The sequence below is a fragment of the Hypanus sabinus genome, chromosome 3 (assembly GCF_030144855.1).
Source record: "Hypanus sabinus isolate sHypSab1 chromosome 3, sHypSab1.hap1, whole genome shotgun sequence".
Taxonomy (NCBI): domain Eukaryota; kingdom Metazoa; phylum Chordata; class Chondrichthyes; order Myliobatiformes; family Dasyatidae; genus Hypanus; species Hypanus sabinus.
The window spans coordinates 169,830,390-169,843,952 of NC_082708.1; the positions used below are offsets into that span (position 1 = coordinate 169,830,390).

Here is a 13,563-nt window from a genome sequence, read left to right on the forward strand (position 1 = left end):
ACAATCTTCCTTGGAGTAATTAAGAAAGCGCTCGCAAGATTTTGTCTTGGATATAAAACAGTAACAATGTATCCCAACATCAGAATGATAACCTGATTCAGAAACTGTAGTGTTCTCTGAATACTGTTCATAGCTTGAACCATTTGGGCTGTAGAGTACTTTGCCTTCAGATATTGCTTGACATCTTTACATCTAAGCTGAACTGCTGGGGGTGGAAAGGGACTTCCCAATACCATTTAGGAAACACAGTTATGCAAATTGTTAAGGTTGCTTCCTATATAAGTGTGGCATATCCTCATAAACACGTAACTGAATGCAATGCACCTGCATTGTGCATGAGTTATATATTTCAGCTGCAGATATGTAGTTCACAATGTGCACAAAAAAATTAGATTATTTGTATTTGACTGGATTCAATTGTAGACTGGAGTTTATTGAAATATCTGTAATGCCACTTTCATTTTATAAAAAAACACTTCTTTTGTTGCCATTTTTTAAAAAAGGAAGAAGAGTTGAAAAAAGCTTGGGAAGAAAAGCAGCGCCGTGACCATGAAGAATACCTGAAATTGAAAGAATCATTTATCATTGAAGAGGAAGGAATTGAAGTCCACGAAACAGAAGAAGAGGTAACTGATCAAACAAACCCATTCAAAAGCTGAACAGACAGTGTGCAGCAGCCACCAACTACCGGTTCCACACTGCGTGGTGGAATTATAGATGAAAATCATATCATATTTTTTTTATTGATTTAGAAGTGTAACCACTGAAATGGTAGCAAATTAAGGAAGAAAATTTGCATTCAAAAGAAAATTGCATTAGCATCATATATATTATGATAATTTTCTATTCCTAAATTCAGTGGGACAAAAGAATTATCATTATTTACTGAGAATTCATTGCATTTTTAAAAGGCTTTGATAATCTAATCTAAAATAATGCTTATGAAATGTACTAATGTTGACTCCATTTTGTGGCTGGATATTTTGGATGTAGAACTGTTATTTGCGGCTCACTGCAACGTTGGTCTGACAAATCCACTCTTCATTTCCTTCTCTGTCGCCCTGCAAATTCTTTATCCCTCTGAATAATAGATTTAGAATTTCTAATTGATCTGTTGTAACAAGTACGGCTTCACAATTGTGCTGTAGGGAGTGCAGTTATCCCACAGCTTGAGTAGCCTGGGTTTCATTCCCATCTTCAGAGCTGTTGCTGTGGAGTTTGCACAATCTCCCTGTAGCCTGGGGGTCTCCCCCAAGTGCTTTGGTTTTGTCTCACATCCTATACCTGTACTGGTTGTTAGTTAAATTAAAGATTAAAGCTGTTGTAAATTGTCCTTAGTGTAAAAAGCTGTAAGGGAATCGGGCTTGGGGGAACTGTGAATTTATATATTGATTCCTAACTGAGCCTATTGATATTAATTAATTACCATAGTTAATAGGGCACATGAAAGGGTAGGTTACAGGGAAATAAGAGGGAGAATGGGACTGATGGGCTTGTTCTGAAAATGGCATAGACCTGATGGGTCAAATGGCTTCCTTCTATCTCATAAGGATACATAACATTGATGATGTTTAGCAAAACTACATAGTTTTCATTCCAACAAGATGAGCAATATATAGATTTTGTAGGTATACAGTATATTATTTATACATTAATTCATAACCATACTTAAGTTATTTCTTCATGAAAACCACAATTTAATATTGTTATTTTTTTCATGGGGTGACTAAATGAGCAGTTGTGAAGATTTGAAAGAGGTGTACAGGATCATAATTGGTTTAGTAGGATGAATGGGGCGAATCTGTTTCTATTGGTGTGTGGTTCAAATTTTAACACTTTAGAAAAAACATATACGGGTGATTTATTAAAAAAGAACTAACTTGGAGGGTAGTTACAATGTGAAGTTCACTGGCTTTAGGAATGATAGAAACAGATTCAATCAGGGCCTTGAAAACAGAGCTGGATTGCACTAGAAATAGAGTAATTAGAAAGTCTGTAGGAGACACAAAGCAGGCAAATAGGACTGATAGGATTTCTCTGCCAGGCTCGACACATGAAATGGCCTCCTACGCCATAACAATTCTTTAATTTTTGTGAAGGTCTGAAGTGAAGTTTGCAAGCATTGTTGGCATTGAATAACAAGTCTTCCTGCAGTATTTGTTCTTACTGGTGCATAATTACATTGAACATCAAATAGAAATGTTACCATAACAAATCTTAAAGGCTGTTGCAAAAGCTGAGTGGTTAACTTTACTTGTACTTTATGAGATTTGATCAGTTTTGTATGAAAGGCATTTTGCTCTGAAACTTGTGAGCTTTCGTTTGAGGGAATGAACGCATATTATGAGTAACATGCTACCTAAACTATGATATTGCAAATTCAGCCTCTGCCACTGTGATAGGATTGTTCCCCTATTGCTGGCATCACCAGCCTTCGTCTGCACTGCTCTGCATTTCTAGTCAAACACTGCCTGGACTTTTTATTTGTTCACCCAATCCCAGACCCTAGATCTGCCTGACAACGATTTAGTAACATGCTTTAAATATTTTTTAAAGTAAAAATATACTATTATAGTTTAACCTGTTACATTTGAAGACCAAATGCTATTTTTCAGGATTGATATACATTATTGTTAGAAAAAATTCAGAAATAGATTAACTTTGCAAAATTTTAGTAGGAGGTGATGTTTCTCATGAACCTCTCTGCTTATTTCATTGTTTCTGTTGTACTTCCTAGTCTGAGAGCCTTCTGCAAATGTTCATCGACTACATCAAGGTAATGATAATACTTTGTTTAATTTAATATTGTTAGAAAGGTGTACATACCAATTATTCCTGTCATATTTGGGCTTTACTTACCATATTTTGATTCCTTAATGTTGTCATAGTTGGAGAGGTACTGTGGATAAGCTGTCAGAGGCTAATTGAGACACATACCATAAGCTCCCACTATCTAGTAAATGCTCCCAATGGCATATGTCTCAAATAGCCTCTGACAACCAGGTTCTACTTCTGACATCCATGTGTGGCTTAGCTAGTAAGCCTGTCGGAACAGTTCCTACTGACAGGAGAAGGGGCAAAAGCGGGTTGCTGGCGCCTTCAAACCAGTCCTTTCAGGTAGACGGGGCTCGTTGTTGGCAGCTCATCTAGGGGCAGGAAAACTCTTTATCTCAAACCTTTGCTGCCTTGTGGTTAAACTCACTCATGGGGAAGGCTTTGGGTGTAAACCCCGAGGGGAATAGTATAGAGCTGGAGTCTCTAAGAGAGTCCAATGTTGCATTCAATGCTGAATAGCAACTCCTGTGACATCGCTGTTGGAAAGCGGTATCGGTCTGTGCTGTTCCTTTGGATTCATCACCTAATTGGAAAGAGAGAGCCTGTTGCTTGCTCTCCATATTGTACTGCCTCGGCTTACATACCAGCTTGCATATCACATAGACAGCTAGGATGAGATCTTCATGGTCAACCCATACGGAGAACATGGAGGGCCTCATTTAGGCTTTATCGGCACTATTCTTGTACAATGTCTTCAAGGAAAATACTTAATTTAAGCATTTTCATTCTGATTATTGTAAGTTATAAATAAATGAGGAAGAAGCTTAGAGAATAATATAGGTCTGCAATGTACTGGCACTGAGCATTTGAAGCAATTACAATTGTGGTATTCAAAAAGAATCAGTATAGATCATTGAAAGGAAAAAATATTCGGGATATTGTGAGATAATGAGGTAGTCGGACTAGCTGAATGTTCTCAATTAGCATTTGATTGACATGATGGGTTGAATACAATCCTGTAATTATGTGAAGCTTGCATAGATATGCCAGCGAGTAAAGCAGCATCTCTGGAGGCAGAAACCAGTCAATACCTTAAACACAGGATTCTGCAGATGCTGGAAATCCAGAGTAACACACACAATATGCTGGAGGTCAGGCAACATCTGTGAAAATGAATTGATATTTTTGCGCCGAGACCCTTCATCAGGACAAAGTCAGTACCTTGGATGGGTGAACTTTCTTCAGAACTGGGTGGAGTGAGGGTTGGTGAAAGTTTTCTAAGTAGAGCTGGTGGGGAGGAGTGGACTATTAAAAACAATAACCTCTATGGAGATAGATGAAGATGGGTCAGCTAATAGAGTGTTGACCATTAGTGAGACATTTTAAAGAAGTGAGATGAGAAAGATACATAAGCATGATATTGGTAGAGAATGAGAGAGCAGTCTACCTGAAGTTGGAGAACTCAGATGATCATTCCAGAGGGTTAAAAAGTGCCCAGACAGAAGATAAGATGTTGTTGTTCTAGTTTATTTTGGGTCTCATTCTAGTAGTGGAAGAGACTGCCAACAGACAGGACAGAATGGGAGGGGGCTTAAGAACACAATAGGAAGCTCAGTGTCACCCCTGTGGACAGAGCACAGATGACCCACAAAGTGATCACCCAATCTGCAAATGGTTTCTCCAATGTAGAGGGGACCACATTGTGACCATTGAATGCGGTACAACAGATTGGGGGTAATGCAAATCATTTGCTGCTACACCTGCCATGTTATGTGAATTGTGCAGGTCTAAGACAATAACTAGTGGGGATGTTCATGTACTATTTTGATGTTGTTCTGCATGAATATAAATCTGAAAATTGCCAGACAGTATAGTTCTAGAATCTCAAGTCTATACCATATAGTTACTTTAATTGGCAAAATTTACACAGAGAATTAGTTGACATGGAATTTTATTCCATAACGATTGTTATAAAACTTGTAATTATTGTTGTTGAAACTCTGTATAGCTAGAGATAGCTTTATAAATACAAATTGTCAAGACATTTATGGTGTCTAAAATCTTTAAGCACAAAAAGGCATGCAAAAATGATTTTACAGCAGAGTAGATCAGATGTTAGTGTATCATCAAAAATACAACGGTACATAGAAGATTAGTGTTTTGAACACGCAGTACAGAACTGGGTAAAAAATGCAAAATTGCATTTGTTATGGTAAGGAAGAGAAAACCACTGAAATCAATGACTTGGTGTTTCTTCAGTACATTATAGTACTGGTGAAAACCTCTACGTATGTTGTAGGTTGTCCAAGGAATATTTATCTATTCAATAAGGTCAGGAGTTTTTATTTGAAAGTCAGTTGTAAAGGATATAAAAAGAGTGGATATTTGATTCCGAAAACTGCACCCAGTTGAAATATCATTTACTTTATACACAAGCATACAATTGTTAGATGTTGAACATGTTAAGTTAAAACCAACTACATCCAGTACAGATTGCTGAAAGTAACTGTTTCCTTTTGTGTTGAGCCTTGAGTCATTGTTCCGACAGCACATAGGATGATTGGTTTTGGGTATTGTGGTGGGTCGGGGAGAAGGTGAAGGCATGGAGGGAAGAGTTGAGTTTAGGGTTGAGATTGACTCCGTTTTTTTTAAGAGAGAAAATCTTTTGTATATATTTCTGCTCCACTGCACCTGGGGTTACTGGATGCTAAATCTGGGTGAGGAGAATAGTGTTCTTTATCCTTGGCACAAATATCCTTTGCAATGGTGAAAATATTTATCTGTAGCAACACACACAAAATGCTGGAGAAATTCAGCAGATCAGGCAGCATCTATGGAAAAGAATGAATAGTGGATGTTTTGAGCTGAGATCCTTCTTCAGGAACTCTTTTCCATAGATGCTGCATGATCTGCTGAGTTCCTCCAGCACTTTGTATGTGTTGCTTTGGATTTCCAACAACTGCGGTATTTCTTGTGTTTATGATATGTATTTGTAACTTTGTATTGCATTTGCTATCATAGCTGTAAAAATTTTCTTTCCAAATGTATTTGCGTAATTTTCACACCATTTAGATCTATGGTTTGTTAAAACAAAAGTGATTATCAGATAAAGTGATAGGCCACAGTTTGTGCACAGTGACTGCACATCTAGTCACTGTACAGCCCCAAAGATAAAGAAAGAAAGAGGTGGCACATGGCAAGTTTAAACATAACATGAGAAAACAACTAAAAGATTTATAGAAAAGGAGGAATTAGCATATGAGATAAAGCTGGCCAGAGAGATAAAATAAGATTGTAAAATAAAGAGGAGTCAGTGGATTTGCATTTCTGAAAGGCGTCAAAGCTTAATGTGGAAGAAGAAGCTCAGAATGTGGGTGGATGTACGGAAGAGTCCTTTCCAGTCCTGATAATGGATCTTGGCCCAAAATGTTGACTGCTTATTCCATAGATGCTGCCTGACTTGCTCAAGATTCCCAGCATCTGCAGAATCTCTTTGTGTTTATGGCTGCTGAATGTGCTGAAGACAAAGATAGGTTGGAAAGTAATTTGGAAAGGGGATAAGGAAAGGTTAAGTGAGTGGGCAAAGTTCTGACAAGTGGAATATAATGTGGGAATTTTTGAAATTGCCTATTTTGGCAGGAAGACAAAACAAGTATATTATTTAAATGTTAAAGGACTTCAGAGTTTTAAACTCAGAGAGAACTGGGTCAGATGCCGATGTTGCAAGTGTCAATAATTCCTTCCCTTCTATAGATGCTGCTTGGCCCACTGAATTCCTTCAGCAGACTGATTCATGCTGGTGATATAGAGATAATGTTTCCTCTTGTGGGATATTCTCGAACAAGATTCTATTTAAAAATAAGGAGTTTCCCATTTAAACCAGAGTTGAGAGATTTCTTCTTCTAAGGGTTCTTTGAACCTTTTCTTTAAAGGACTGTGGATACAGAGTCTGTGAATATTTAAGGTGGAGACAAGCAAAGAGTAAAGGGTTATGACAGGCAAATAAGAATGTGAAGTTGAGGTTGCAATCAGAAAATGGACATTGGTTTAGAGTAAACGATGAATGAATTAGAGAAAAGTTGAAGATTCTTTTTCCCCCACAGAGTGTGGCAGGAATCTAGAACTTACACATTTAAGGTGGGGAGAGACAGAAGCACTGACTGCATTTAAAGCAGTATATTTACTTGAAGAATTGTTTTCTGCAGGGCTAATAACCTGTTACAGGACAATGGGGCTGGGTAATTCTTTGTCAATTAATGCAGAAGTGTTAAACTGAGTAACTGTCTCCTGTACTATAAATTTTCTGTAATTTTAGAAATGATAGATAGACTTGACAAATATTGTAATATTACCAAACACTGACATTTTGTAGAATTCTTGTAACCCAACGTAGATGTTGTCTGGCTTGCAGAGTTTCTTTTGCATTTTGTGTGTGTTGCTTAAGATTTCCAACATCTACAGAATTTCTTATGTTTGTATTCTAAATAAATGACTAATTTTCTTGGGGTGAAACCTTGTTCTGAAATTGTCATTTCTCAAATATGTAGTTAATGCCCACAATAAATGAAGTTTTAAGGATGCTCATTTCTGTGTGAATCATAGTATGAATATAAATATCTATGTTATCCACTGAATTAATGTTTTATGATTTTATTTCTACAGTCTTTTTTTATAACTTTGAAAAGTTGTCTCCACTGTATCTTCAGGCAGCCTTCATTTGAAGTTGTTATTGTTAAGCATTTGTATCAACTTCATCTTTTCTCTGCACTTCCAGAGAAGACCAGAAGAGAGATTTTGGCAGTTCCTGGCTATGAGAACTGAATTCCATGGGCTGTTTTCCCCTTTTATTTCTCAGTCCATAGTAGACAGTTCTCCAGCTCGGCTGCTTTGCCCTTCGGCATTTCTTTGACATTAATCATTGAGTGAATTTTTTATCTCACATGATTTGCTTTTAGGATTTTCACACTTTGACCAGAAATTTGTACTGTACTGTTGGTTTTGTTTCTCAATCTTGTCCACTGGTACTTCTCTTCATCATACCCTGCTGATTTGTTATGGTACTCCTGATTATGGAATCCAAACAGGCAAACTCACTGGTCATTGATAACTTAATGTGCTCCCCTTGAGGTATCTCTGGACCAGGAGGGTTGTCCATTATATTCAACAGGAAACGATGGGAGAGGTCATAGGGTTTATGTGATCTGTCAGTACATGGAGTAGTCAGCAATGTACTATACACTCTGTTGCTGGCTTGCACGTAATCCTGAGCCTACGTCTCAGCACTGACAATCTGTACCACTTTTCCCAGCCCTGATAAACAGCCATGGACTAAGGGCTTACTCCATGCTGAGCCATATAGAGGCATGAGCTCACAAACAGATTCCCAACTCAGCAGCAGAGAGGATGGAGTTTTGTGTCCAGTTGCTAGCACAGCAGCCTTTCAGGAGTGTATCTCTCCAGATTGAAAACTATAATGATCTTTTAGTGCTCATTCCACAAATGCTTTCTTTCTAGGTATATATCCTGAGCACCAACTGAAGTTCTAGTGTATATTTCATTATTAATTGAAGCAAAACACTATTATCAGGTGTTACTTGGTAATGCAGTTAGATAATACTTCCTACATAAAGCTTTTATTGAATTTATCTTCAGAAATGGCAATAAAGTTGATAGCTTTTCTCCTAGAAAACCATGTCTAATTCTATCTACTGTTCCAAGTTTTACTTCATCAGAATTCGATGATTCAGTTTGAGTCACCATTGGAACTTCCTCACCAAAGATTTGCCAGGATATCGGCAAAATCTGAGGTTTTCAGTATAGGGAACTTGAGATTGTATTCCTAAAATACATTTTTGAGAAAGCACTGTAGAATTTTCTTCCACATTGATTTTTCAAGACTTGTGCATTTTCAGTCTCTAGTACTTCAAGAATTGTAATGCTGCTGGGATCCCCAGCTGACAGTTATCTTTTTCTTCTTTTTTCCAGAGAACAAAAGTTGTTCTTTTGGAAGAGCTTGCCTCTCATTTTGGCTTGAGGACACAGGTAAATGGATTAATAAAGTAGTTTTTCTCATAGATAAATTAAAAAATATAGTGCTTGATCTTTGGTTTAAGATTAATGCAAATTGGAATTTGAACTATAAAGGCTGTTGATGTGAACAAGTGACAGAAACAATTTATTTCCCAAATAAAGAAAATAGATGTAGGGTAATCTAAAAGAAATGTACAGTATATACATAATCTGATCATCTTGGTAGATATACTTTGTGTAAAGAACAATATTCTGAAAACCTGCAATAAATGATACTGTTCTCAGTTTTGAATTTGCATATTGAGTAAAGACATATGCCTTCATTCTGTAATCTCCAGTGTAGCTGTTTGTGTGAGTAGTATTCACTCTAATTTCCCCAAAATTTTCTGTAGACTTGTCAGTTTCAGTATCACTATGAGAAAACTTTGTTGAATTCCTCTGAAGGACTACTGTGCTCAGCTTATTCATTTAAAAAAGAGCAGAATACTGCCAGATTGAATGTGTGATCTGTACTTTTGAGCTGGCTTTAAATGACAGAGAATGAAGGTCTAGATAGAATGGACATTAAGAGAATGTTTCTTATAGTGGTGGAGTCTAGGGCCAGAGGGCACAGCCTCAGAATACAAGGATGTCCCTGTAGAACAGAGACAATGAGGAATTTCTTTAGCCAGAGGTGGTGAATCTGGAATTCAGTGCCATAGATGGGCGTGGAGGCCAAGTCATGGGGTATATTTAAAGTAGAGGTTGATAGGTCCTTGATTAATAAGAGCACCTAAGGTTATGGGGTAGAAGAAAATGGTTGAGAGTAATAATACTTCAGCTACGATGGAATGGTGGAGAAGACTTGATGGGCCAAATGGCCTAATTCTGATCCTATGTCTGTCTTATGGTGGAAGGAGGGATCTGTCCCCAGGCTTGTGATAACGTGATTAAAAATATACTAGGTTTCTTATTCCAATAACCACAAGGAGAACTGAAGAGTTTTTTACTTCTTTGTTCATGATTGATAGGGAGGGGTCAACTGTGATGCCTTGAACAGTTTGTTGCTAATATTCTTAATTCTAACACATTCTGAATACTAAAGTTACATTAGGATGTAGTCCAATATTTTACCATATCTTCAGATTAATAATTTGTGATTTATTTTAAGGATGCTATTAGCAGGCTACAAGATTTGATTGCTGAAGGAGCTCTAACAGGTGTGTAGCTGCTGCAATTGAACTGTAACGTATTGACTTCTTTCAAATTAATTTTTAATTATGTTTGTTTATTGTTAAAGAATAATCAGGTAGTTAACAACTAGAACTTGTGTCATTATTCTGTGGTTTTATTTTTAACACCATTTTAAAGCATTTAAATAAGAACATTTAAGATGCTCTTTGTTTTTTTTGATAGGCACATCGAAGATAGGGAAAATGAAGGACTACAGTATTGTGCAAAAGTCTTAGACATATATGCCTAAGAGATTTGCATGATACTGTAGTAATTTTATGTACTGCTGCCACATAAAAAAACATTCATGACATGTGTGAGTGATGATAAACCTGATTCTGATACGGGTCTCTTGTGGACTGAGAGTGGGGAAGGGGGCAGGGTGAGGCAAGGGAGGAGGAAGCACCAGTGACATTCTATGATGATCAATAAATCAAATTGTTTGGAATCAAATGATCTTGCCTGGAGTTAGGGTGTGTGTGTGTGTCCGCGTCACTCCAACTCTGCTGGTACTCCTTCCCTGCTACCTGTTCCTCACCCCTCCTATGGCACTCCATGTTGACAAATACAGTACTGTAGAAAAGTCTTGGGTACCTGAGATATATAAGCCTAAGACTTCTGCACTGTACTATACTGTGGGAGGAAAAGTTGGATTGTTCTTTGAGTGGGCTAATAGGTTGGCAGAACTTTGTGGGCCAAAGGGCCTGTACTGTGCTGTAATGTTTTATGTTCTATTTCTCAAGTAAATTACCTGTATTATTGTAAACTATTTATTGACAATTTGGATCATAACAAATTTTTTTTTTCCAGGTGTCCTTGATGATCGTGGGAAATTCATTTATATCACAGAGCAGGAACTTGCTGCTGTGGCTCAGTTTATAAGGCAGCAAGGGCGTGTTTCAATAGTGGAACTGGCACAAGCCAGCAACACTCTGATTAACCTTAACCCAGACTCAAGACCTATTACAGAATCTGTGGCCTAATATTTGCTGACTTATTTAAACAGAAATAAAGTTGAAAGCTAAATATTTTTAATTATCACAAGATTTGTGTTGAAGGTATTTTTTTTTTCACTCTTTCTGCTCTATTTACAAGGCAATGTGTTTGCTACCTGCCCAAGCTATGTCTCAGAGGAAAAGGCTGTTGTCTGTTCTCCAGATAGGGAACTGAAGGATTCTCAGTGTTATCTTGCTGCTTTTGCTGACCTGCAGCCCAACTGAGTATCTGTTCACCGTGAAAGATTGCAGCTTCTACACCAAATGAGAACTGCCGATTCATAATGCACATTGATAAATGAGCTCAAATAATAATTTTTGGAGAAGTGAGCCAGATATAGTGTTATAAATAGTTTTACTGCTGAGAAATAGTAATTTTTCAGCAGCAGCACAGGCTAGTGTGGATTGTTAAAATTTGTGTTGCAGAATTAACAAAACTGACGAAGCTATAATTCTCGTAAGTCAGCAGCCAGTCAAATTTGTATATCAGATTTCTTGTATCCAGGAATGAAAGTTTGCTCTCACAATTCTAGTAACCTGATTGTTGCTCTTTTGTGTGGTCATATACATTTGTGAATTACTTGGAAGTTGATGGATTATTTAATTTAATACAGTGGTATAGCAGGGCTGCTCAGCAGCGGAATTGTGTAGGAGGTAGGTTAATTGACAGGCTATTCATAAAATAGTGACCTTTCAGTAGTGGGTATATATTTTTGTAGTATATTTTTACTTTATTTAAAGATACAGTACAACAAACCACACCGCCCAGCAACCCACTCATTTAACTCTAGCCTAATCACAGGACAATTGACAATGACGAATTAACCCACTAAACTGTATGCCTTTGGACTGTGGGAGGAAACCAGAGAACCTAGGGGAAACCCACATGGTCATGGGGTGTTCTTGCAGACAGCGTTGAAATTGAACCTGATGACACAAGCTATGGAAGTGTTGTGCTAGCTGCTACACTACTGTGGTGTGCATGAGTAGATTTAATAGCCAGTCCTTATAGCTCATGAATCTAAATTTGCATTATGGAAGCACCAAGTATCAGTTAGTGTGAACAGTAACTGTTATGAGAGTCCAAAGAAATTAATATTCGTGGCATTTGATTATTAATGGTTTTCAAAGTGTAATTTGAAAAGTTGGCTGTGGATACTTTATAAAATAAATAAAGTTTGTTTAATTAGCATTTTTTGTTCATTTTTTTATTTCAATAGTTTAATATCAGAAAATGTGTACAATATACAACCTGAAATTGTTGCTCTTCACAGAACTTCACTTTTTAATTTGTGGACCTTGTTACAATTTCATAAATGTCTTAAGGTAATCTAAAAGATACACCTTTTGTAGAAATTGCTAGTTATACTTATGGGTCTCAGAATTACTTTGAGGAATGTATAATGTTGAAGTAGTGTTTTTCAGAACATTTGACAGGAAGTATTAGTAATCTGAAAAAACTGCTGTTGGTGGAAACCTTAAAAACTGCAGAGATATCAAAGCAGATTAATAATGCTCTGAAAAATTCCTCAGTGCTACACTCCTAATTCCATGGTTCCTAGTTCACCTGGAAGAAATATCACTCAGCACCTCCATGTTGACCCCTCTCATAATCTTAAGCATTTAAAGAAATGATCCTGTCATCCTAAATTCTATAATAATAAGCCCATCATTTCTGTGCTGTTCTTTATCCTCGGAGTCAATATTGTAGTCTTTGCTTCTAATTCTATCATTTCATAGAACATAGAACACTGTAGCGCAATACAACCCCTTTGGTCCACGATATTGTACCGACCTTTTAACCTACTCTAAGATCAATCCAACCCTCCACTCTCACACAGTCCTCCATTTTTCTTTCATCCATGTGCCTATCTAAGAGTTTCTTAAATGCCCTAATGTATCTGCCTCTACCACCAGCCCTGTCAGGTCATTCCAAGCATTCAGCACTCTGTGTTTTAAAAAAAAAACAAAAAACACCACCTTTGATTTCTCCCTTATACTTCCCTCCTATAACCTTAAAATTATGCCTCTGGTATTGGTTATGTCCACCCTGGGAAAAAGTCTCTGACTGTCCACTTGTTCTATGCCTCTTGTCACCTCTTATCATCCTTCACCCCAAAGAGAAAAGCCAGCCTTGCCCAACTGACTCTCATAAGACCAGGCAACATCCTGGTAAATCTCCTCTGCATTCATTCCTTACATCATTGCTATAGTAAGGCAACCAGAATTGATAAAATATTTTAAGTGTGGTCAAACCATTGTTTTATAGAGCTGCAACATTACCTCATGGCTCTTGATCTCAATCCCTTAACTAATGTAGGCCAACTCACCATAAGCTTTCTTAACAACCCTATCAACTTGCACTTTATTAGGCACTTAGTAAAGGCCTATAAAAAGAAGTTAGGTTTATTCCTCCTTGAGCATGGAAACCAAAAATGTTTGCAATATACCAAGTAGAATCTCATCAACACCCTGCAGTATTAACAAGCAATCTGCTTCCTGCAGTAGACATTCTGTGTATGCTGTTAAAGCACATCTAATGGTTGTCTTA

At 37.2% G+C, this 13,563-nt stretch overlaps 1 protein-coding gene across 1 annotated transcript in view; it reads left to right on the plus strand.

The window, feature by feature from the left end:
* Nucleotides 1–12,204, plus strand: part of LOC132391904 (DDRGK domain-containing protein 1-like) — a 79,328-nt gene extending 67,124 nt beyond the window's left edge. Inside the window, exons 5-9 of the mRNA XM_059965663.1 lie at nucleotides 504–626; nucleotides 2,738–2,776; nucleotides 8,761–8,817; nucleotides 9,956–10,004; nucleotides 10,828–12,204. Coding sequence (XP_059821646.1) covers nucleotides 504–626; nucleotides 2,738–2,776; nucleotides 8,761–8,817; nucleotides 9,956–10,004; nucleotides 10,828–11,000 — 441 coding nt within the window. The 3' untranslated portion in view covers nucleotides 11,001–12,204. The remainder of the gene's footprint in view (nucleotides 1–503; nucleotides 627–2,737; nucleotides 2,777–8,760; nucleotides 8,818–9,955; nucleotides 10,005–10,827) is intronic.
* The last annotated feature ends 1,359 nt before the right edge of the window (nucleotides 12,205–13,563 follow it).